This window comes from Calypte anna, chromosome 2 (assembly GCF_003957555.1).
Source record: "Calypte anna isolate BGI_N300 chromosome 2, bCalAnn1_v1.p, whole genome shotgun sequence".
Classification (NCBI taxonomy): Eukaryota; Metazoa; Chordata; class Aves; order Apodiformes; family Trochilidae; genus Calypte; species Calypte anna.
Window position 1 is genome coordinate 128,565,335 of NC_044245.1, and position 25,394 is coordinate 128,590,728.

The following is a 25,394-nucleotide window of genomic DNA, read 5'->3' on the forward strand; positions in this document are numbered from 1 at the left end:
CCCGGTCTCCTCCCCGGTGTGTGTGCGCTGCGGTGCTCAAAATTCCCAAGATTTTGCCACCTCAGTCCCCGCCGTGCCTGCCCCGGCGCTCCCCGCGGTTCTCGCAAAACAGCGGCGGCGGTGGCGGTAACTGGGAGCCTCCAGGGTGCATCTGAACAGCCACTGGTCTCGGGGAAGGTAGCCCAGGCAGATGAAGCTGGTGTTACTGGGTGCTGTGAAGCCTCTTCACACCGGTAATGGCAAACTGAGGACTAAAGGTGAATATTTGCTAAAATATCACTTTGTAAAGTTCAGTAAACAAAGCACCAGGCCAGTCACAGGAAAAATCAGAAACTTGTCTCTGCTCAGTTATCACAGGTGCCAAGCGAATGGCTCTGCTTTCTGAGGCACAGTTCACTGCCTCTCTCCAGCAATTTCTTCGAACATCAACCACTGTGTTTTTTAAAACAAGTACATAGAATAATTCTAGAAGTATTGGTACGGTAGGCAATTTCAGTGAGAAAAGCACCTGGCTGAATGTGGTGGGCAGGTAAGAGGCACAGCTCAGAGTGCATGTCAGCAGAGCACAAGGTATTTTTGTCATATTGTACCCAACAAGCCTCAGTTAACATGCTAAATCAAAGGCTGATAGCCCTTAGAAAGAGCAATTGACTACATTAAGTTTGGTAATTATAGGCCAAAAATTGCTTCTAATGATTTTTTTTCATCTTAAAGCCAACAATTATTTGGCTTGATTCTCAAAAAGTTCTTGTATCCTCTCTCCCGTTTTAGCACTCCCATAAAACCTTTTGCTTCCTTCACAGTATTTCTGGGAAGCTGTTTTGGCAATGGCTCACACATTCAACATTTCAAAGAAACTCGTTTAGCTTTGGCAGCAGTCATTTTTACATTAAAAATACCAAAGGAATTAAAAGCTCAAACTTTAAGACAGTCCAAATATATGTATTTTACAATATAATTTGTATTATAATAACTTGTCACATGGTAATAGAGATCATGATAAGGATAGCAGAGCAAATCTGCAAATATAAAGTCTCCTTGGCATTAGAAACCTGCATACTTTCTAGTAATGCAAGTTTTTACTAGAAATAATTTTTACTAGATTGAAGATCAGTTTATTAGCATTTAATAAGCTAATTAACAATTTGCATTTTCATCAGCAAAGTCTAAGTAAGCATACTGAATTAGACTTAATTATTTTTATTTGAAAGGAAGGAATGGCGAAAGTGTTTAGCCACCACATTTCAGCCACAACTTCAGGTGAAACATTCTTCAGCTCAACCAAGAACAAGATTTAAAGTCATCTTCCTAGGCCAACAGTATGAAATGTGAGAACAACAGAGAGCATTTCTGATATATACTGAAGACAATTACTGTGGCTTGGCTTTTTACTTTGTTTTAAGCCCAAGTAAATAATTTTGATCCGGCTTGTTCTGAAAATATGCCTTTTATTGGGCATTGTAATTCAAATCAGAAATTTTTATTTTGGATAAAAGACTCGAGTTGTGATACAGAAATGAGTAGTATTGTCTAAACATCTCTTTCACCTTACCGTATTTCCCCCCTAAGGAAATTTAATCTTTTGAAATTTGTTCTCCTGCTTGCATATATCTTCTTCAGGCTCTTACACTACTGTGACCTAAATTGGTATTTTAAACTCTATTATTAAGCTTTTCAAACACTGAGAGTTTTTCATTAAATAATCATAAATCCAAATGAAAATATCTGGATTTCACTTTCCTGAACTATTTCAACAGAATGGAAGCTTCTGAACAATAAACCATCAGATAGTTTGGCTTTAGTCGGATTGACTAAATACACTGTGAAGCATTTGATAATTCCATATTAATGCCATTTGTTTATTGATAGATTAAGTATTTTTAATAATCATATAAATCCTAATATTAGCATTCACTTCAGTTGTTATAACTGAGCAAGACAACTCTATCATAAACTCTGTCCTACAGCCTCTTTTCATATGGTTACTTCTATACCAGAGCCACCCAAATCTCACTGGGGTGGGGAAAAACTGCTTCCCCTCCTCTACAAGGGGAAGATAAAGCAACTTAAAAATATACTTGTCTTTGAAATCTAAGAGGAGTTTATTTTCTTTTTGTAATTTGCCTATTTGCCAAGCTTGAAGATTGTATCAAACCATGTTTCACTGCACGGCTTTTAGGAGTTTAACTTTATCAGACAGGTTCACAAAGAAACACATCGAAAAATGCCTGTTTGTATGAAGGCTTTGTATATGTAACAGTGAACTTTTTTCTACCATACAAGGAAAAGAATACCATTATTAGCTGTTACAATAAAAGCAGATAATCATGCAACTTAATCACTACTGTACTACCTTGGTTTTCTAATATTTAGGAGGGAGGGTTAGTCAGGGAACAAGCCACTAGACAGTTTTTCCATCTCTTCAAATTCTGAAATCATTAAAAGAAGAAGAAAAAAAGAATCAACTTTAATTTCCTTTTATGTTAGTGTGCTGCCCTCTCAATTAAATTAGCAATCATTTTCAAGTATTGTATCAGTAACATATATTCCCTTAATCCTTCTGAAATATATTTTTAAGTCACCACAGTGGAATAGCACTGTGAACCATTACACCCTACAAGTGTTTCATAAGCAACAGCTTTTAAACCAGTAGTTAAGAGGAGACCATGAAGGACAGTAGTTTTATAAAATATGTTTATTTCTTGACTTCATTCTATTCCTTTTTACATGTGTTACTCATTAAAGTGTTTTTAAGAACTTTTCGAAGTCCTGTATAGAAGTTTTGGCAATCTGTGTACAAAACACCTCATCGGGCAAGGACACTAGCTGGTCCAGAGAGATGTAGCTGGGTTGTGCTGGATCATACTGGGCTCTTCCCAAGAATGTAAGAAACATATGTCTCTCTTTGATTCGTAATAGCTTTGAGTTGAAAACCTAAGAAAGAAAGAGAAGATTCTTTTAGACTGTCTAAATTTCAGACTCTGATGAATCTAAAATAAGAGTATTTTTTACAGAAACCGAAAATCTAAGAAGAAAGAAGCTACTTGTAGTATGAAGCTACTATGATTGCATGTCAGTATTGGATGAAGTGACTAATGCTTTCAGCTTTTAATTTGTGAGGAAAGAACAGTAATGAGGAGAGAGAACAAAACAAAACAGTCATCAATAAACTGATCTATTTTCACCCCTGTGATTTTTTGGCCATTGCTGCACAATAGGAAGTTTTATGAGAATCTGCCTAATGATCAGAACCTTAAGCTGTATTTTCAGATTCTAGAATCTATAAAATTTTTTAGATAGACAAATCTGAAATAAATTTATATATATATATATATATATGTTATCTGGTGAACAGATCTTCTGCATGATCTGTTTTCCTTGTGTCTCTTAGCTAGCTGAGGTTTCAGGACAAAGAATCCCTAAGAAGGCTGATTCCAGAAGATACAAAATTTTTCCCTCCCGTTGAAACCTTAAAAATTTATTGGAGGTAGAGGTGTCACTTGTGCCAGGGGCAGAAGGGCAGCACTTCCACAATGGAATCACCAATGGTTGCTGAATTGCTAATAAACGTTATTCCAGTTAGAGTAAAAGCCACAGACAAGCTGAAGAATTTACATCTGTTCTGCATACACCTTCAGCATGGAACCAGTGAAACAGCTGTGCAAAGAGCAAGTACAATTTACTTCAGATTAACAGCTCACCTGAGGAAAGCGAGTAAGCATGTGGTGGGGAATGCCCATTATGTTGTGTAAGTAGTCAAATGTCTGTCTGAGTCTCTTTTTACTTGCAGTTAAGATCTTGGGGGTTTTAAACACAATCTCTCGAATTTCATTACGTTGAAAACCAAGTTCAATCTGACAAACCTGAAAAATAACAGTTTTATCTTCAAAAGTCAGCTACAGTTAAAGGCTTATTTTAATATGAATGCAGAATTCTTCTACCCTGTCACAAAGACAACAATGCAAGCCACAATAATATCTGCTGCTCCAGTTCTTCTCAAGTCAGAACAAATTATTTCTCTTTCTGAAGTGTAATTTGTTTATAGAGTATCCCTGAAGTAAAGATGACTTCTGCAAATGCTATGCATTTTTCAGTTTGCCTGAGATACTAACAAAAAAAGCTGTGTCTCAGTATCCATGGCAGTTGTAAGCATAAAAATTCTCCTCTGTGAATCTTGTTTTTCAATATCAATACCAGGATGTCAAAATAATGACTTTCTTGTTGTGGAGATGCTGTGCTCTGGAAAATACAGCACTCAGATATCTAGTGACTACTTCTGTTAATGTGCTATTTCTTTTGCTAATGTTTTGAAGTTGTATTTCTCTACGAAGGAGGATAATTTCAGACCTTTAGTCTTCAAATGAAGTCTGTTCAACTTGAAAGAGATGTGTAGAACATGTACTGTATTCAATTTATTTTACAGTTGGTTAATGTCTAAAGTAAGATTTCTTTTTCAGAGACTGCCCTGAGTTCAATTATGCTTTCCCAAAAGGAAAACGGAACAGATTTTTTCAATAAAATCATGAGCACTCCTCCCAAAGTGCGAATGGCAAGCAGTTCATTGAGTTGTTGAGAAAGGAATTCAGCATACAAGAGTGTCTGGTAACTCAGCCATTTCTTCTATCCTCCAGTGACATTTAGAAGCAGCTTGTTTTCAGTATTGAAGTGGGTGTGCTTGCCAGTCGACATAACCAGACTTTCAAATCCAACTCAGGTACTTCACTTGGCAAAAAGGTGGTGCTTTTTGTTTTTCCAGTTTGATTTGCCAAGGCTGCAGCTCCTTTCAAGAACTGGCTGACACATAAAAAAGGGAAGGACTTAGCTGCAAAACTCAGATCCTACTTTAGGACTTTTAGATCATTACAGGGAATTGTTCATATAGGCAACTAAACACACCTCTCAGCTCCTGGTTCTTCCTTATCTACTTTATAAATATTTACACATCACACAAAATACTAATCAGCTAAGACAGCATTCAAGTCTGAAGAGTTCTGTTTGTATTTTAGTGGTGTCTTCCATGTATCTGAGTTGCCAGGGGTAACTACATTAAGATACACAACCAAGAGTAAGACCTGATGTTAACCAGTGGAAATGTATGTAGGTTGCACTACTGTTAAGGTTAATGGAGCAAGAATCTTGAGCTTTTATTTTCTGCTCTGTGAAATTAAATAGCTTTCTCTTGACTTAAACAGTGAGTTCCAGAGTAAGTTGTCTTAACATCAAACATATTTAATATTCTGTAACTGTCTAGACCACATATGCTAATATCCCTTACTGTGTAACCCCAGCATTACTCAAAGCACTGTGATTCTTGAAACAAGCAGTGTTAATACAAACTTTTACCCTATTAGTGAATCTCTTAATTGTGAAACCTTCAGCTCATTGAGTCCATACTTCAGCGCATTGAGTCTACAATTGCTATCTTTTGGTAACATCAGCTGAAGCTGATCATAGTGAGGGATACCACCAGATCACTTCTGAACTGCTGGTACATGGTTTCTTTCTGAGTACTTTCTGAGTACTGCCTGCCCTCCACCACCTTAAGACAGAGGTCAGAACCATGATGCTGAATCTGAGACATCCAAACTCCTGGAACACTGTAGCTTCTAAGTATCCATAGATTCTAAAAACAAGGACCTTCTTCTCCTTCTCTCTAGAACATGTTAAAAATAGGGATGCTACACAATACAGTTTTTGGGAGATAGACAAAATAGTTGCATAGAATTTAAGATCTTAAAACACATTTGTTATAATATACTGATTCCTCAGACTGGAAACAATATTCATTAAAAAGAAAGCACTATTAATTGGAACAATCTGTTACTTTCCAGTCTCCTCCCTTACCACACACACATTTCAGATTGGAAGATTCCCAGTGTTTAATAGTTTCAGAGCAGTGAGCCTGTCTGAAAATTGTAAGTTTTAATCATAGTTATGTGTTATAAGATAATGGGGTTTCTCAGATTGTTACACTACATCATGCTCTTTGGCCTAGATGGCTTTACAGCACAGTAATTAAACCAATACATAGTTAAATTTTCAAAGGGGAAAGGAGTCCCCATGGGTCTGAAGTTATTTACCCAACAGTTGTTAATAACGACCATCTGCTATCAGACAATAGGTGTCAAATGCACATTTTGGCACACTAGCTACCTGCCAAGGGGAAAATAATCAACTGCACATTTCTTGCTCCTAACTCCTCATGAGCAATCCAAGTTAGCAAAAAACCATAATAATTAAAATAAAAAAAGGAGCAAGCATGGTCTATTTTTCACTTGTAAAGAAATGGGTAACAATTTTTGTCGTCAGCAGCTTTTGGCAGCAAGGGACTCAGATGAAATTTCTAACCTACATCAGAGTAGAAGACAGAATAAGATACTGATCCACATATGCCATAAGCTTGCAAGCTATAGGGGAAAAGAAAATGTTTAAAGAAAATAATCAGTTATTTTATATCTTCCCTAAAATGATTTCATAAAAGTCTTCCAGGAATTTTGTCTTCTGTCAAGTTTTAACCTATGTAGATGTCCTGGTTTGGGCCAGGATAGAGCTAATTTTCTGTCTTGTAATTTTACTTTCAGCCAAGTCTTTTTTAAGTAGCTGTACTTGCTGAAATTGACAGCTAGTTTCTCAGTCAGTGTCTGCTTCTAGAACTGAAAACACTCAGTGTTCATAGTTTCTGCTAGAGACTGGTGTGCAGAATCAAGGCCACTGCTCTGTTCTGAGGAACATCTTGTGCTCCAGAAAGAGAAATGGAGTAAAGAGGTCACACCTGCAACCCTCATTTAGGGAGGAACAGACAAGACAGGTGACCAAAATTGACCAAATGGAGTATTCCATCCCATATGTGTCATACTCAGTACAAATCTGAAGGATCACAAGGGTCAAACCCCTTCTTCTTCCCCTTCCTTCGGCCTTTTTGCCTTACTCTGTCCCTGTTTTACTTCAGCAGCCTGGGAAGATTCCATCCATTCATCTGCCTGTGGTCCTGATCCATGCCAGCCTGAATCTGTGTGTTCCTGCCTCCAGCTCCTGATTGCTGCTGACCCCAGGACTCCAGCCTGGACTTTCCCAGGGCTGCCCTGCAGCCTTGGTGCTGACATGAGCATTATTGGGTGAAAGGGAGGAGGAACATGGCATAATTTTCCTGTATATTTGTACATATTTTATAGTTATTCCTTTTTATCATTACTGTTTCATTAAAGCTGTGTAGTTGTTTCCAACCCATAAGTCTCTCTCCCTTATTCTCTCTCCTTTCTTTATCAGGGAGAGGGATTAATAAAGAGCATCTCTCATTCATTTAATTGCTGGCCCAGCTTTAAACTGTGACAGTGGATACACAAAATACTTTTAATATCTACTAGTAAGCTCACCTGCAGATTTTCTTTTACAGGCTCTAATTTGCCAGTAAGTAGCCTTGGAAGACGAATCACCAGATCCTTTGTCTACAATTAGGGGAAACACACAAAGGAAAGATTATTACTGAAAGCTTCTTTGTGAATCCATCTGCAAAAGAATGATAATGATATAATTTAAACTTTTTTCTAGTTAGAAGAGGGATGCACTTTCACTTGTATTTAATTTTATCTCTGTCCCAAAGATGAGGCCACATGAAGCAACAATATATTAAGATGCAAAAAGTTACTCAGCTATGTTTGTTTGGAAAACAACATAGCTGTTGTAAAACAAACAGCAAGAGGGAGTAAAAAGTAGAAACAGCAGAAAGTGTGCTCAAGTGCCCAATCTTTCTCAGGGCTCAAGTTGTTTCTTCCTGCCTTTAAAAAAAAAGTTCTGAGTACAGGCAGTGACTAAAGCCTCCTCCACAGAGAACACTTACCTAAAGCATGGAAAGGTCATGAACAGGCACTGTGAATGCCTAACTGCTCAGCAAACAGAAGCCAGCAGAACAACACTGATTTCCACTTGAGACTTGACATTTATTGCAATCCCCAGCTACTGCAGGAAACAACACTGCCCACTTATTCCGGGAAACTCCAGCTACCGCCTACTCTGAAGATGTAGTAATGCATGTAAAGCATGTAGTAAGAACCCAGGGGTTAGCCTTGGTGAGCTGAGCACATGATTTGGCATTTTGTTTGGTATGATATTCACAGATTAGATTAGTTTTCACTGATGATTTAAGTGTGTTACAGTATCTTGAAGAGATGAGGAGAGCCAATTATTCTTCTAGAAGTTAAAAAGGCTGCTTGCTGTTTCAGCTACAGCTTCAGTCCTCTGACCTACCTCAGATGATAAAACTGGACACACACATGCTTTTTTTGACAATAACCTGCAGCAGATCATCTTCAGCTTTACTTCAAGACCTCTGAATCTTACATGTCTGTATTACTTCTAAAGACGGTTAAAATCACGTTATCCTCCTGTAACTCCGTGTGTTAACCAGCAGTAATGTCACTGATGTTTGTGGATAACCTCCAAACACTTTAAGTATTCATGTTCCAAGGCTCACAGTTGTTAGAAAGACTTCAGTGTATAGTCTTTACCTTTTTTACACTGAAGCCAAGTTCATTTTTGAAGAAACCCAGTCTGTTATCCAGTCTTTCAACTGAAAACAACAGCAAATATGGAGCTCTTGAGACCATCTGAGCGATTTCTGCCTCACCAAATTTTTTTGATTTTAGGTAAGCCACTCTAGAAAGAGAACAAAAACAAAATAAAACCCAGTGATGAAAATTTTATTGCCTCCATTTATTCAGTACTCACTTAAATTCCTCAGTGATATCTTATAAACGGACAGATGTTCTAGCATTAACATGCAAGCCTGCCAAAAATAATTAGGGGGAAATCTGAAGTTATCATAAAAGCAAAATACCATCCCTTCCAATTAATTAGAAGTAAAATAAACCTCAGAGCAGAATGTCAATACTGAAGACAGATTTTAATTCCTTCCAGCTGTACTTAATGAGATAACTATGTTAATCTACATTTAACTACCAGCCTGTCTCCTAGATTGCAAACACATTAATAGATCATCATAGGGTATGGACAAGAAGATATATATACAGCCTTTTGCTATTTTAATGAATTCCATTTCTGCTGCTGAAAGAACAGAGTACTATGCCTCGTACATCCCTGTTTTGCCAATAGAGTAGAAATACCCTACAACAATGCTATCTGTAAAGACTTTGTCCAAAGATACTTCTAAATCAGATGAAGTTACTCTTGTTACAACAGGTCCCTATTCTCAGCCAATAATCCAAGGATTTAGTTATAAAACACCTGGTTGTCAAGGACAAGGAACCAAATGTAGTTTATGTGTAACACAGCTTTTTTTTTTTTTTTTTTTTAATTTCCAAATCAGAATTTTTCCAGAATTTCTTGGATTCAGTGAAAGTGAAATCCTATTTTACATACTACTTGCAGTAGATTATTACCATAGATCCCACAAAAATGCTAAAGGCATGATTAACCTACATGCCACTGTTTACAAAAGAGTACAATTTGAAGAGGTTCACTCTGGTCATAGATAAGCACAGGTAAGTTAATCTGTCAGAGGAACTCGGAGCATACACGACCTGAATTTATCTGGCAGAAGCAGATATTCATCAAAAGATGCATGGTGTTAAATCATGTCTGTAGAGATTAAAAATACCTGCAAGTCACTACAACCTCTTTCCACAAACCCTCAAAAGTGAGGTAATCACAAGCTAAAATCCTTTAGGCAGAAGATCTAAGAACATGTTCTAGAGGACTAATTCCCAACAGAAGAGGCACCCCAACACAGCACACGTAGTAACCTAAGCTCTGTGCAGCACTGATGGAACTGGATGCAGGAGCCTCAGAGATAAGAACTGGTTTGGAGAGTGAAAAATGCAGAACATAACAATACACAATTGACCCTTCAAAAGTTATCCCCTTATGTTTTGAATGCTGCAGCTTGCCTACACTACACTGCTGCCATTCAGTTTTTCAAAGGCATAACCACCAAGCATCCTAGAAACATAACTAAATGAATGGATTGAAAAGAAAACCCTTCCATTGGCCTGACCCCTGTCCACTTGTTTTCTGTTAACAGATCACTAAGGTTCACGTTGGCAGCACATCTTTGAACCCTGGAAATGCAAAAAGGTTAAAAGAGGGATGGCAGGATTGTAATAACCTGATTCTAGAAGCTCACATATTAATGAAGCACAATCATCAAACCAGAGCAAGGTCTGAGATAACTTTGTGAGTGTTGGAACCAAGGTTGTCCTTGTTCTGCTACAGGGGTCAGCAGTTCTATGTAGCATATTAACAGTTTTAAGTCATAATTAACAATACCATAAAACAAAGCATCTGGTACAGCTGCAGTACAGACACTGGTTTGCAACTGTCAGAATTGTTATGAATTATGGAATGTTTTGACTTTTACAGTGTTTATCTGAAGTCAAATGCCAAATCTACTGAAATTTGTGTTTTGTTTCCTGGCAACCTGGAATCCATAGCAGTAAAACATTCCAGAGTGATGTAACCAATACCATGTCCATCTGCACAGAAGTGTTTATGCAAAGGTGATATTCAGCTTCCAAAAGACAGCTATCAGGCACATTCACATCACAGCCTGCCATACACCCTCCACAGCACACTTACTTTAAAGTGCTTGCAGGAAAGCATTCACCAATGCCAAACAGAGATAAACTTACTGAAAAATCAATATGCACAACATGAAGAAGAAATTGGATTTCTTTGTTTAGACTTCACTAACCAGGCAGTGCCTGAAATGAGGATTTACTGAAAAGCAAATCTGACTTCATGAGAGTCAGAATGTTTAACAGAGCAAAAAAATACTCTCTGCAGAAGAATACTCTGACATCTAGATGCAAAACTACTGCTGAAAAACCACACAGGTTCTTTTTGGACATTTTCTCGAAAAGGCCAATTACTTAAAAGGAGGATGGAAGAATTGAAGAGAATGAGGAAAAGTCAGGTCTATATTACACATGAGTCTACTAATGTGTATTTCCAAAAAGCTGTATTTTCAAATATCTGTCTTGGACAGCTACCACATTCAAGAGCCAAGTAGAAAGACTTTATTTTCTTGATTTTTTGAAGACCAAAATGTTTTGAGTTCATTACCAAGTGCATGCACACACAAATTGTCCTGTAAAAGCCCTGTTAAATGACTGCATGCCTGTCTGGAGTAATTTTAAGAATAGAAGTCCATTTTCCCACATTTTTTTTCTATACTCAAAACACCTAATGGGAGTATGAATCAGAAGAATGAAGTAATTCCATTTCAGAATATAAATTCTCACAGAAACACCAAACAGATACAGCTAAGAAAGCTAGGATCTCAGACTGCAAGGCACAGATCAGTGGAAAAAACCCAACTAACCAACCAAAGAAAAACAACAAAGAAAAAAGTACAACTCATAGCCTGGTGCCAGCACCTTAAGTGTCTCAAGTCTTAATGGGATCCCACCTGTAAAAACCTACAATGAAGTACTAAAGCAAAGGAATACAGAGAAGCTGTTTGTACTCATAAACCAACAATGAGGAAGTATGGAATGCAGTTACAAGCCACCACATCATTCCTGGGGCAAAGCACCTTTGAAAAAGTGACTGTGGATTCATGAAAATACGGGCTCAAAACCTATATTCAGTTATTACAGACAAAAGAAGAATTAAGAATAACTTTAAAAAATATATTATTATTACAGTACATTATTTCAAAGATCTTGAATATTTTAATTCCAGTTATTTGACTTCAGGAAGGGTTTTCTTTATAAGTGAAAGACTTTCTACCACAAATACAAACCTCATCTTTAAAGCTAGAACCAGACCTCCAAAGTTAATACAAAAACACTAAGGACAGGCTTCTGGAAATAGACATTAAAAGTCACAAACATAAGACCCTGAACTGACCAGCATCAGCAGACATATCTCAGTTGCTGCAGGATGAAGTCTAGCACCCTCGCTGATTGTAGGAACAGTCAAATTCTGCACCCATGCAGCCAAGGTGCAAACACATCACAAAACAGTACAATGATGATTGATTTCCAACACAAGGAGAGTGGACAGCTGTTACCATTGTTTTAGACCATGCTGAGTAGGTCTGCCACAGCTCATAAATATTCTTGTTTTGACCACCTTTATCCCTTTACCTCAACTACAGGTTTTTAAAGCTACCTTAAATACCAGTATTATCCCATTACATTGCTAAAGCTGACAAAAGACAGAACTGTTAATGAAATAAATAACAACTGCCATTAAAGAGGAAGTCCCACTGGTGGCAGAAAACAAAAGATGTAATTGCAGTTTAATTCAGAAAACACTCAAATTACTGAAACTACCAAACTTCAGTCAACTTCTGTCTCAAGTCCCATTGCTCTCCAAGTCATGGTGCTGGAGAAAAAGGAGTGTGTGTATGTAGTTATCTTATTTCTACAGTGTTTACTTTTACTTAAGTAGCCCTTATATTCAGAACACAGCACTTCCTGGTGTTAGTGTTCTCTAATAAGCTGGATGGCAAAATGCACTGTCTGCAGTACACAGAATCTAGATTTAGGACATTAAAAAAGGTGTGATACAGACAACACAAGTTTGAGAGTAAACAGAGAAAACAGCTTGTTTCCCCTACAGTCTCAGATGAAAGACCCATAAACACAAAAAGTTTTTTTAAAAAAATCTAAAACACTCCCACAACAGTGGTACACACAGTAATAAGCTTCAGAAAGCTCCAACAAAACCCAGACTCCATAGGGCAGATAACTAAAGAAGCTTTGGTCTAAGATACAAGATCTTCAAATCTTAAAAGTTTGGTATTTACCTATATGCAGAGACAAGATGGGTCACAGTGAGGAACAGTCTAGGGCCACAGAAGTGTGAACACACACAGAAATTAGTTTATTGTAGTCCTGTGCCCACTTTAAGCTAAACATCAAGAAAACATGTCACCCAAACCCACTGCTGCTATTAGATGTAAACGCAGAAGAATTTTACAGCAGTCTGCTTTTACAGTAGAATTCACAAGGTCTAGGTAGACACCTCCTCTAGAAGAGCAGTTTCAGAGCATGACCATGTGATTAACAAATTCTACATATGATTCTACAAATTCTACCATGTGATTCTACAAATACAGGTAAAGCCTCAAGGACCAACATTTTGGAATCTAAGCTGACACAGATAAAGCTAATGGCCCAGGATGGCAAGCTGCTTCCTCTGCCAACAGAGACAGGGATGAGCAGTAAAATTTGTTAATGGACAGTTTCCATGTGGAGCTGGGCCTTGACTCAGCTTCTGATACCACCATATGTTAATGCTGACTGACAGGAAGGCACAGGAACACACGGCCAGGGACTCAGTGATAAAGAAGCAGCAGTCATACAGGTTGAGACAAGGTTAAGCCAAGTGGCAAACCACATCTTCAAGACAAGGGGCTTAACACCCTGCTGCTATTTGAAAGGCTTACCTGGTTTCTAAAGCTTCCAGATCTTCAGCAAGGATGTATGGATTTTTGGTCAGGAATGGTCCCAGCTGATTGTCTTCTAAACCCACATCCTTAAGGAACAGAAGTATTTTTTTTATATCTTTTTCAAAGTCCAAGGTCAGTAAGAGTTGGCCTGCCTTCGGCCGTCTCTCCACTTGGGATAAGTCAACTCCTACAACAAACAATATTAGGTATTGTTCTAATTAAACACAGACCTCACTGCTCATAAATGTTTCAAGCCATTTAGGACTGCTTTTTTAATATTTTTTTGTATTTTATATTTTTATATTTACAATTTTTTAGTATTTTTTAATAGGACTGCTTTTTTTGCACTGATTTAGCATGCTTCAATTGCTCAATGCAGCAAACTCACAATACCTTGTATATTGTGTAAAGAACCCAGGTAAAAGAAGCAGTCATTTTAGATACTTTTGCTAAGTTTTGTTTTTTGAAGGAAGACATATTTGCAGTGACCCCTGCAGGTGAGGGATCAAGCACATTAGCATGTGCCACATGTAGAGACCTACTCTTGTTGCACTGAAATACGTGTGCATGGAATTCCTAATTTGGTATTCAAAGGAAGGGGACAATTCTGCAGTGAAGTGTTTTTGGTCAATGGCTCACACATAGTAACTCTCTACCATACAGAACCAGATCTCCCCTTCTCAAATATTTATTTCTCTAACCTGCTAGTGTTCCTTGCACTTTTGGGAAACAAGGAAGCAGCCAGTAACCTTTAATTCATCTGTCTTTGCACAGCCTTTTTGATGAGAACTAATGTTCTCTCCAATCCCTTCCTCACTGCCTCTCTACCATGCCCCACTTTGAAAATTCTGCACAGCAACTGGTCTCCTTACTTCCAAGGATGGAGAGCTGCAATTTCTTTTGCAGCAAATTAAAACCCCAAAGGAGGGACACCAATCAAGTTAGACAAAGTATTCCCCCCACCTCCAGAAGCTGTAGGAGATGCCTCCTCATAGAATCTCTAGCACTAAGGGACTTAAGCTAGCCAGCCTTATCTTCAACTAACATGGCAGTGCTAGTGAGTCATGCAGTCAGTCTTCTTTTTTCATTTTCCCTGGATAACATTCTGCTGTCCTAAGCTACTGTTCCTATTTTCAAGTTTACAATGCAATGGGTAAAATTAAACCAGGAATTACTGAATGTCCAGAGCTACAGATACAAGCAGACCTCATGAACAAAATCATACAAACCTAGGTGGACAAGTTTTGCCAGGGTTTCCGAGTGATCAACGTAATCTCTGAGTGTTGAAGACTGAAGAGGAAGAAGTGGTTCTGCTATGATCTGCACTGCTTCTTCCTCAGAAATCTGTGCTAAAGCAGATGAAGGTGGGATGTCATCCCAGTCTAAGAAACAAACATAGAAGACCCAAATGCAGTTAGTGAAAGACCAAGCTGCAGACACCAAATGCTATACAATCTCTCAAAATTAATTTCAAAATGCAAGAATACTGTGCATGAGATGAACAGCCAATCTATTATTATTTGAAAACATGTGAAAGTACAGACTCCCAGTTTTTGTCTCTGTTCCATCCTGTCAGTGCCCATCAACTCTTGCTCATGTGGTCCAATCTGAGCACAGGATCCAGCAAACCTGCTTTCAGTCTGCTGCCTTGATCAATGCAGACAACAGATCATAACTTGAAAAAGAATCTTCTTTCATGTTTTCACAAATACATTCTTGCCTGATCATATCCAGATCAAAGGTCACTGCAAAGATTACCTTTCACAGCCTGAGAAGCCCACTGCTTTGTGCCTCTTCTAAATCTGATGCCTGAACTGCAGTTGTTTTAACTTTTGTGATATTTCACAGCCAACTCCAACCAAAATATCATGTATTAACCAACACAGAATGGCTGCTGACTGCTACCACCTCTAACACCAAAAGAAATCGAGCTCCATTTCTTACATATCACAGTTTCCAAATGAACACCGTTACGCTTATTTCCCTTACGCGTTCCAGGTAACAGAGCTCAGTGTCTTTTAAAAAATAAATTTCTCTGAACTGATCTGGTTTTCCACCAAAAGACCCTCACAGCAGCTAGACCAAGATTACTGTTTTTCAGACTGCGTCCACCTCAATTATGAAACTTACTACAAGAGCCCTAATTATAAATTCTTCAGGGCGTCTGTACCTTTGCACAATGACTTCCTAGAGACTAGAGTAACATTCTTCCATGCCAAGAAAACAAAACCACACCAGAACTACCAAGATAAGTTCCAAAATAAGTAGGATGATCCTAATGTTCCAGGAAGACTTGCATAGACTAGCTCAACAGCTGTTGGAAGGTCTCATCACTTCTTTTTCCCAATGCCTCAGAAATAAAAGCATAGTAAAGCGTTTTTAGCAACACTTACATCTTAAGCAATAATAAGAACTCTCCAGGAATCTGTACAGATATTAATTACTTCCTTTCAACTTGTTAAGGACCAAATCAATATACACCAAGGTTTGCTCTGGAAGCAGAGATGCCCTTTTTTATGCCACTCTTAAATTTTTAAACCAGGTCGATATAAGACACCTCAAGTTACACACACACAAAAGTTAGCAATTATGTTTATTCCCTTACATACACTGCCAACTAGGCAAAATGCTCCACACACATACAGAACACTAAGTCTGCTGGCAAATAAAAATCTGGCATGTAGATAAACTGCACTGCAGGTGCAGACACATACGAGCTGGCTGACCTGTCAGTTCTGGTGCAGCACTGTTTCCAGAACCAGCTGCACAAACACACAAATCTCAGTTGCAGCTCTGAGCCACCCCAAAAATAAGCTCTGTAAGATCCAAGTTGGCTGGGCTGAAAGCTGAATCTGAACATACAAGACAACTTCGTAATCCAGAGCAAGTTTCCTCAGCATATTAGAATTATTTTCAGAGGGTGGTGGTGATTTTATCCTCACTTAGATATAAAAGTAGAGAAAAGTGAGGCAATTTTCCTCAGGGTAACAACGCCAAGGCAACCTTGAATCCATCTCCCTTCCTCAGGAGACAGCTGGAGGAGCATTTCTCAGGATAGTGCTTAAGCAGACTTCACACTCTGCTGCCTCCTGTTGTTCATCCCGATCATTCAAGCGATTGGGTTGCTCGAGATGCTTCAGGGGTGGCCTCCCCCACCCCCTGCTTAAAAAAAAACCCCAACAACAAACACCAAAACCCACTAAACCAACCGCTTTACTTGGTACCAGCACAACTGTGTGGGAGAGGAGAATGCTCATCTGCTGCAGGTACAGTTATAAAAAGAAAAGCCCTTCAAACGGCAGCTCCAGACTGACATTTCTACACAAAACATCCAATCTTTGTTCTTGGCTTAAAAGGTATTCTTTATGTGCTAGAGTGACCACAGTAATTCTGAGTTAGCCATGTGGATAAAAACGAGTGAAAGTCAGGAACTTAAGACGAGTATTTTAGATAAGAAGGCCGAAAAAGGGCAATACTGAACGTGTGATTCGGAGATTTGAAAGAAATGGTATCCCTAAGGCCTCTTACCTTCATACAGTACTTTGGCATTCAGATCAGGTAATGTTTCTGGTTTTGCTTGTTCCTGTTTCACAGGTGAAGGCAATTTACTGTCATCCTTGGCACAGTCGGATGAAGAACAGCTTCCTACAGATACATGTCTGCATGTCTGCAATCTCCACGGAAAAACTTCGTAACTAGAGGGCAGCAGAGCCAGAGGGGCAAACCCAGGCCGGGCCTGTGCGGTGCTGCTGCGGGCCCACGGCCTCCCGACAAATCCCGCAGCATGGGCCGCTGGCAGCAGGCGGCACCAGCGGGAGACCTGCCGGGCCCACAAAGCCATCTTCCAGCTCAGGACAGCATCCTGCTGAGAGAAAAAGGGATGGGGAGCAACACAGGCGCTGCTTCGCCCCGTCCGCAGGGCTGGGAGTGTGAGCGTTCGTGCCCTGAGCACTAAAGCAGAAATTACTCGCTACAAAGCATAAAGACTCTGCTTTAAATGCCTGACGAAAGGAGAAGGGGTAAATGAGGAGAGGAGACGGCTCTTCAGGCCACGGTACAACTCCCGCTCCAGGGGAGCGGAGGTGAAGCCCGCCAGGGACCTAACCCCTCCTCACGGGTCAGAAGCCCCGGCGCGGAGCCGTCCCCTCCCACCCTGCCATAGGGCGGAGGGAAGACGGGTAGCCGGGCCGCCCCTCGTAGGCCGCCTCAATCCGGCAGCCTCCGCGTCCAGCGCGGGGCCTGAGGGCGGGACGCTCCGTACGCAGCGATCCCAACCTCGGGGGGGAGTGGGACGGGGAGGCCGAGAGGGGGAGTCGAGCGCTGCCGCCAGCCCCGCACCCCCGGCCCCAGGGCCCCGCCGGCGCCTCACCTGCCCCTCGCGCCGCTCCCGCGCAGGACCCAGTCCACGTGCGCGCCCCCCGGCCCAACTCGGGCGGGGCCATTCGGGAGCAGGGGGGAGGGCCGGTCAGGAGGGGCCTCCCCAACGCGGGCGGGAAGGGGGCGGCTCCGCCTCTCACCCCCGACCCCCCCTCACGCCCGGCTCCGTTCCTTCCTCCCTCAGCGCGTGGGCGCGAGGGGAGCTCCGCCCCTCGACGCGGCGGGCGCGGCGCTGCTCCCCTCACCGGGAGGCGGCGCGGGCGGTCGGGGCGGTTCGGGCCGCTTAGGGCCGCGCTGGCCCGGGAGAACCAGAGCTGCGCTAAGGCGAGGGGAAAGGGGCGAGATGGCGTCGTGCGTGGGGAGCCGGACCCTGAGCAAGGACGATGTGAACTACCGCCTGCACTTCCGCATGATCAACGAGCAGCAGGTGGAGGACATCACGCTGGAGTTCTTCTACCGCCCGCACACCATCACCCTCCTCAGCTTCACCATCCTCAGCCTCATGGCCTTCGCCTTCACCAGGTGCGCGGTCCCCGGTGCAGCCGCGGGGATCTCCCGCCCCACCTCTAGATGCCGGCAGTGCCGCGGTTGCGCGGACCCGGCTCCGGTGCCAGGGGGTTCCCGGGGCGGGGGATGGGGAGGGGGCCAGAGCCGGTCGCCCGGCGGAGAGAAGGGGCAGCGCCTCTCCGGAGGGCGGTGTCTCCTGCTGAGGTCAGGTTAACAGCAGGGTGGGTATCGGGCAGGGACTCGCTGTGTGCTGTGCGGGCGGGGGGCTTGCATCGCCTGCGGGCAGGGGAGGCCCTCTTCTCCGGCCGAGGATATTTTCTGCTGCTCTGTCTCCTTGGAACTTGTTGATCATTTTGTTGCTCTGTGTTAGTCTCATTCAGTTGCCAAAAATGGCTTTTATTGGACTATCAAGAAGCCCAGCAATGGCATCGCTCAAGTAGATAATTTACCAAGCGTTCAGTGGAGGGGAGCGACTGTTCTGTGTCATCATTTTCATACAGCACTTGTCACACCTTGGCATAGGCCCCGGTATTGGGAGGCTTAGCCACCTCCTTTCCCCACCACAGAGAGAGCTCAGTGAACTTCACTCCTCCAGTCATTCATGGGAATAAAACAATTGATACAGTTGTTCTCAGGAACTGTATTCATAAACAAAGGATACAGCCTAAAGAGCATCTTGCAATATTTTTCCAGTTTGTGCATACTTTTTATTATCTCCTACTGAATGGGGCTGTAAAGGTGATAATGTAATCCTCTTTTAGGCTGAATCATACAATCTCTGGGCAAACAGTCATTCCTGGGGGTTTTTGACTGAGGTATATGTTGCGTTTTGTGGCATTGTAGGTACCCAACTCACCGTTTTCAGTAGCCTGGTTGATGAAACTCTGCTTCATCTCCTCAGTTTCATCTCAGGTTGATGAAACATCATTATTATTTTAAGTCTGATGTACAATTCAGTGTATGATCCTTTAATGTATAGTTTTTATTCACCTATGAAAATAATGGTCAAGTCTGTGTTGAGCTGAGAAAGGAGCATCAAGGAACTTTAAATAGTGTAGCTGCAAATGGTCTGAGGTGTGCCTTTTCTTGTTTCGACTTGTGTATGGCCCCAAGGAAGATGTTTTTGGTGAACACATCCCTTGTTCTACTTAGGTAACAAATCTAAGCTGAGGCAGAATGTCTCAAGGATCCTTTCTTAACTTTTAAAATCAGAATTATGTTTCTGTGATTTGTTTAGCTGGATGCCTTGGCTCCAAGTGCTCCTTTTGTCCTTTCTCCCCACCCAGTCACTTTTCTCACTATAGGAATAACTTGGGTCAAACTTGTAAATTATTAAGGTATTCTCTTCCATACCTTGTTCTGAAGAATTAATGGAATTGATGTCTTACCTGTGGGAAGGAAATTTAGCTGTTAATTCAAGCAGAGGATGAGCCAAGCAGCAGTTTCAGGACTGGTATCTTCTAGGCCCGAAGATTGTTGCTTTACTTCTGGACTGTTTACATTTTCCAGAAGGATTGCTATATTTTCTTTCCATTTCTCTTGCTCCCTTTCTAATTCTGACTTCTTCAGTTTAATTTTCTTCCCCCCCGTCTGTCTCTGCTCTGTGTCACTTCCTGTGTTTAAATGCCATTGACTTCTCTTTTAGTTTTCTCAGCTCAAGTTGGGGAAGCATCTTGTAATTTTATTTTTTTTTTCTTTAATTCCTCTCTTCCTCCCCTTCTGCTATTTCCAGTTACCACATGAGTTTCCTAAATCTCATGGGTGATACCAGCATGCTGTCTCTTTGGTGTAGTAGGAGGAGCCATTCTTGCTCCTGAAGCTCGACGAGCTGCTGGTCTCTTCCAGGACTCCAGCCACCACACAGCGCGACCAGGGTAGAAGTGTAGCGGGAAGAGCCTTTCTTGCTCCAGAGGCTCAACGAGCTGCTGGCCTCTCTATGCCTCACACCAGAGTGAGCTGAGCTTCCTCTCTGGGTGTGTGTCCCACCTTTATTGGCCCCCTGGTAATAGGGGGCCTGCCCTAACTGGGCACAGGTGGACTCACACCCACTCTTTGGTAACTCGAGGCACCTGGTTTATCTTGTTTCTCTACACTTTGACCTTATTTGGGCCACTACCCAAACCATATGTACTCTTTGAGAAGCTGGAAATGGAGAGGAAATGTTTCCCCACATGCTTATAGTATGTTCTCCCAGGTCTGGTCTATTCCTATCAGCTTATTGCACTGACTGCTTCTGTTTCCACCTTCTGGGCACAAGGTGCTGTAAACTTCCCAGTAGGATGTGACAAGTGATTCTCTGTTTTCCTTGTGCTGTCAATTGTTCTGTAGCTATTCTGGGCAATTTATTAAGCAGGGTTTTTTCTAAGATACATACATACTTATGTTGTTAAGCAAAAAAATTTTTTTTTCAGGAACTTTAGCATAGGCAGAGGAAATTCTGCTTTCCTCAATGTCTTTCTTGTCTCTTCTATAATTGTTTTATATCAGAAATATGTGGGTGTTCAGATGAACCTAGAAAATACTTTTCCCTGGGATGTACCAAGCCTTAACATGGGGTCTTCCTTGGGTCCTTCCTTTACCTGCCTGACAGGTAAAATTGAGGCTTTGACTTCATATAGTAGTATTCTTCAGGTAGTAATAATACTAATAATCAAGAAAAAGAAATGTTTGTTTAACTTGTTAAAGTGGGGAGTAGAAGGTATTCTGTTTTTAAATACACCCTTCTAGTGCTTCTGACAATGGCTTCAGCTGCCTTGTTTATTTCCTGCTGAAGAGCCAGGCACAGACTCTTCTGCTTGCAGGCTAAACCCTGGAGCAGAGATGTGGAGAGGCTCTCCCTTTCCCGGTGCTCTTCCTCCCTGGAGAGAGGGATGCAGTTATCTGTGAGCCCATAGGCAACAAGCAGGAGGGTGGGTGGTGCTGGAGGGAGTATTTTCAGGGGTACAACAACAGGACTGAGAAAGGTGATGGGCTGGTAGCTTCTGGTGCGAAGTTGCAGGGGTTTATGAAAGCAGGAGTAAGAGCTGCGAGGATGTAGGGCTGTTGTCTTTCACATATCTTAATTAATGGAGTAGATGAAACTGGATTATTGTGAATTTAAATTTGGAGAGTTTATGGAAGATTTTTTTTTTCCTAAATACATTCTAATTATAATGTCCTAGCTATTTTTTCCTCAGTTGAGTGTTCTACTTTTTTTTTTTTTAATTCATAATGTAATAACTTACTAGTCTACATTTTTTAGCATGCTGGTGTAGTACAGTGCTCTGAAAAAGAGCAGGAGAGAGAAAAAGGTAATGCAGTTGTTATGTTCTTTTTTTTAATTATTATTATTATTTGTTCTCCAGAAAGGCACAGAATTGAAAAATGTTGCTTGTAAAGTAGATTTAAATTGAGAGAATTTTCAAGTCTTCCCACATTAGAAGTCCTGTTTTTGCTGCATGAATGCTTGTATTTCAAAGTCAGCATCAAAGTTCCTCAGGCTAAGTGGGGAGATGGTTTATCACATTTTCCTGATTGCAGTTTCTTGTGATTGTGTCTTTCCTCCAGCAGTTATTTTGCTTCCCTGCTTTTTAACATTCCCCAGAATAGTTCTTCTAGGCAAACACTATAATTCTTACCCCAGCTGGTGCACAATAGTGAGTCCCTTGTCCCACCTGTTTTTACCTGCTTCTGGCAAGAAGATGGGATGTCTATGCCTTTTGAAAGGTATCCGCAACCAAAATGAAATTCCTCTACCACTCATTTGGAGTAAAATGCAATTTAACACCACATATGACATCTTTAAGTGGTGCCAGTATGACTAGCACAGCTTTCATGAACCTGAGTAGTACTAAAAATCCTGATACACAGGGGTGAGGACCCTCCAGCCCAGCTGGTGTGACAGTTAAGTGTTGTGATCACAGGGTCTTTCACTTCCTTCTTGGCTGTGCTGATTTGTACAGTGATGTGACACTTGTCTTGGGGGGAAAAAAAAAAATTTCTCCACTTTCTTCTACCCCTGTCAGATAGTGCCTGTGTATTATTCACATATGTTAAAATAAGAATATGGCTTTGCTGTCTGAGCCATCGGAGCCTGAAACTCTGTCTGGGAAATGCACTGGATGGCATGAGGCTCTTGATGTTGCCAAGTGAGCCAAAGTTAAGATCTGGAACTTGGGGTTCATAGCTGGTGAAGGTGTCAGCCATTGCAGCATGGATGCTGGGAAATGATAAATGTGAACTGATCTGGTAAAAAAAGAAAAATGCCCTGGGGATTCCCTGAGGCCTGCAGAGAAACTGTTCATGTTTAATGTACTTCTTCCTGCCATACAGTTAAACTGACATGGTGCTTAAATGCCTCACAGGGATGAAAGTCTGCCATGGAGCTGTTAAGATTCAATTTTGAGTGAAACAAATAATTTGGCTAAGTGAGAATATTAAATAACTGGCCAATAACTAATGCAAGGAACATTTTATGCTGTCACAGATTCTTTACTGAACAATCCAGCAATGTGAGAGATGCTCTGCAAGGAAGAGCTTTACCCCTCTAACATGTGCTGTTTTCCTGTTATCATGGGTTGAGAATAAAGAAAGAAATTTTAAAAGATAAACTGATCCTAAGTACATTAAATTACCCAGATAGTGAAACTTAAATTTGAGTTGTAGTGGGTCATACCTTATAAAATATTAGGTGTGCATATTATGATAGTCTGAAATTTGTTTCTATTTGAATTACTGAAGTATCTTAGAAGATGACAGCTGGTTAGAAGACTTGGGTGGGCTTTTTTTGGGTTTATACTGTATTCCACCTGCCTGATAAGAGTTCAGTCCAATTAAAGAATTGTATCCTCTGCCCATAACGTGTCAGTAGCACAAATAATACATGGCATTTTATTCAGAACTTTAGCTTAATAGGTCTATAAGCAAGCAGGTGTTTTTCCCTGGAACTTTAAAGTTTTGTAGTGTCTGTTATACATGGGTTCTGAGCTGTGTGATGACTATTTCCAAAGGCTGATTGTAGTTATTTCCCCCCTCTCTGCTCTCACCATGAGCATTTGGCATTGGGAGCAGAACAGGGTAGGTAAGATGATTGCAAGTGTCACCAAAACAGCAGAGGGAAACCAAGGAATTGCATCCAGGATTGCAGAGTTTTTGGTCTCGGTCTCTGGTGTGAAAAGTATTTTTAATGATGTTTCTGTGAATGTTAAAGCAGGAAGATTTTTTTCACCATATAGTAAATTCAGTCATTGCTTCTGCATTGACTTCCAACAATGCTTATGGGTTACATGTATTAATTATATATAATCAGAGAATGGTTTGGGTTGGAGGGACACCTCCCACCAGACCAGGTTGCTCAAGGCCCAATCCAACCTGGTCTTGAACACTTCCAGGGAAGGGGCAGCCACAACTTCCTTGGTACACAGAGGTGCAGAGTGGAAGTCATTTAGCAGAGTTACTATCTTGACTTGTTAGATAACCACCATGTTTATTTCTTATACCTCTTTCTGTGTAGTCTTTAAATAATGTGATATCTTCAGACCCTTTCAGTTTCATCCCTATAATGCACTTTAACACTTTGATGTTTTCTGTCTCTTCAGGGATGATTCTGTCCCAGAGGATAATATTTGGAGGGGTATCCTCTCTGTGATTTTCTTCTTTTTAATCATCAGTGTTCTAGCTTTTCCTAATGGTGAGTAAGGTTCATACTGTTTGTCCTTCACTTTTCACAACATGTGAATGTCTCTTTATTACTACTATATTTATTTTTATTTAAGTACTACTTATAATATATTTGCTTTTCTTTCTTCTTTTGAGTTCTTTCATGTTAAGGAATGATGAAAAAATGGGTTGCAGTCATACTGAGCAGAGATAAGAGTAAAGTACAAGTTATTTATAGCTTGTCTGTATTTAAAATGAAGTCAGGTTTTCAAAATGGGTGTCTTTACTTGCAGGTGCATAGCTGCAGCTCAGATTGCTAAGTAATGATGCTGCCAGATCCTTAAATAATGTTTAAAAGGAATCTGCCTCTGTGTGTTTCAACAGAAGAGCTGTTCTATAAATTCTTGGAAGTGTAACACCTTACATAAATGGGTGTTAAGAAGGTAGTGGTAGAAATGGCCACATGTTACAGTGTCAGATCACAGTTGCTCAATAGAAATTTGAGTTGTACAAAAGTTTTGGTAACTGTGTGAGGAGCAGAAAGTGCAAAAAAAAGAAAAACCCTTGTTTTTACTGCTTAATTCTGTGGAGGAAATGCTGTCATCTTGTTTGCTCTTAGCTTTGAGGGCTTTTTAAAAAAAATATTTATTTTTCATTTCTAGTTATTGCTGTCAGCATGAACATAATTCTTGGGTCAAGTCTGAACTGTTTCAGGATTATCAGTGTTCAGGAAAAAATAGTTGTGCTCAGTGCAGCTTTGTAGTTCAGAGTTGGGATGTATTTTTCTCATATTTTAAAAATCATTAATTCATGTTTTTCACAAAGCACTCCCTGAAAAACTGAGTGACAGAGAAAAGTGAGCTTTATGAATATGGTGCTAAAAAGCAGTCCACAGTGTGTGCTGAGAATATTTGGTCATCTGCTTCTTGCTATCTAAATGTGTGGTTCCTGTTTAGAGATTTTCTACTGTTGGTAGGCTTGACTTTCCTGCTTCTCACATTGAGAGATTTTTAATCTAATGCCAGTTCAATAACTAGATCTAAAGTAAATATTATTGACACTGCTAAAGAGCATAGGTATCTTACTACTTTTCAGATAAATGATACTTTGAAGGCTTTTATGAGGTCTGTTTCCTAACACTGTATTGTCATCCAAAGCTTAAGCACCACGTTTCTTTGCTAACACAGAAATTTTTATTTGATTACTTCACTGGGAGCAAGTCAGGTGTCAGCTGTGGTCTGGAAACCAGTTCAAGAGATCCTCAGGTGACACATGACATCTGGTGTCTTCTGAGCTAACAGCACACTACTTTTGTGGAAAAAACTACATAAAAATAATTGAAAATTTTGTATACTCCCTTCTAATTGCTTGACTCCTTTTCCTCTCTGAAATATGCTGTAACCATTTTTTTTTGTTTTAGCACAGAACTCCAGCATTCAGATATATTGCATAGTTTGAT

General features: G+C 40.6%; 2 protein-coding genes across 9 annotated transcripts in view; one reads left to right on the forward strand and one right to left on the reverse strand.

Moving 5' to 3' along the window:
* Positions 1-233: 233 nt before the first annotated feature.
* Positions 234-17,994, reverse strand: MTERF3 (mitochondrial transcription termination factor 3). 5 transcript variants are annotated; one of them, XM_030444580.1, is made up of 9 exons: positions 17,784-17,882; positions 16,943-17,276; positions 14,644-14,796; positions 13,412-13,601; positions 8,505-8,652; positions 7,374-7,445; positions 3,702-3,863; positions 2,354-2,429; positions 234-251 (listed from the first exon to the last, which is right to left on the reverse strand). In XM_030444580.1, the coding sequence occupies exons 2-8, from the start codon at positions 17,253-17,255 to the stop codon at positions 2,370-2,372; spliced, it is 1,098 nt and encodes a 365-aa protein (XP_030300440.1). In that variant the 5' UTR covers positions 17,256-17,276; positions 17,784-17,882; the 3' UTR covers positions 234-251; positions 2,354-2,369. The 5 variants fall into 5 exon arrangements, with proteins under 5 accessions (XP_030300440.1, XP_030300439.1, XP_030300436.1 ...); XM_030444579.1 differs by lacking the exon at positions 234-251 and having other exon boundaries at positions 1,184-2,429; XM_030444576.1 differs by lacking the exons at positions 234-251; positions 2,354-2,429 and adding an exon at positions 2,677-2,934 and having other exon boundaries at positions 17,784-17,994.
* Position 17,995: 1 nt separating this feature from the next.
* Positions 17,996-25,394, forward strand: part of PTDSS1 (phosphatidylserine synthase 1) — a 30,192-nt gene continuing 22,793 nt past the window's right edge. The window contains exons 1-2 of one of the 4 annotated variants that reach the window (XM_030444572.1): positions 17,996-18,313; positions 23,875-23,966. In XM_030444572.1, the coding sequence (XP_030300432.1) occupies positions 18,135-18,313; positions 23,875-23,966 (271 nt within the window). In that variant the 5' untranslated portion in view covers positions 17,996-18,134. Of the gene's footprint in view, positions 18,314-23,874; positions 23,967-25,394 lie in introns of those variants that run through there. The other 3 variants (XM_030444573.1, XM_030444574.1, XM_030444575.1) reach the window with 3 other exon arrangements.

What these genes read in the sequence shown, in the direction of transcription:
- MTERF3 (XM_030444576.1), bottom strand. Translation starts at nt 17,255, where the DNA reads ATGGCTTTGTGGGCCCGGCAGGTCTCCCGCTGGTGCCGCCTGCTGCCA. An exon ending in TTGGCTTCAGTGTAAAAAAG is followed by an intron (nt 7,446 to 8,504) that starts GTAAAGACTATA and finishes CCCTAATTGTAG; the next exon opens with ACAAAGGATCTGGTGATTCG. An exon ending in CTGTAAAAGAAAATCTGCAG is followed by an intron (nt 3,864 to 7,373) that starts GTGAGCTTACTA and finishes GTTATTTTTCAG; the next exon opens with GTTTGTCAGATTGAACTTGG.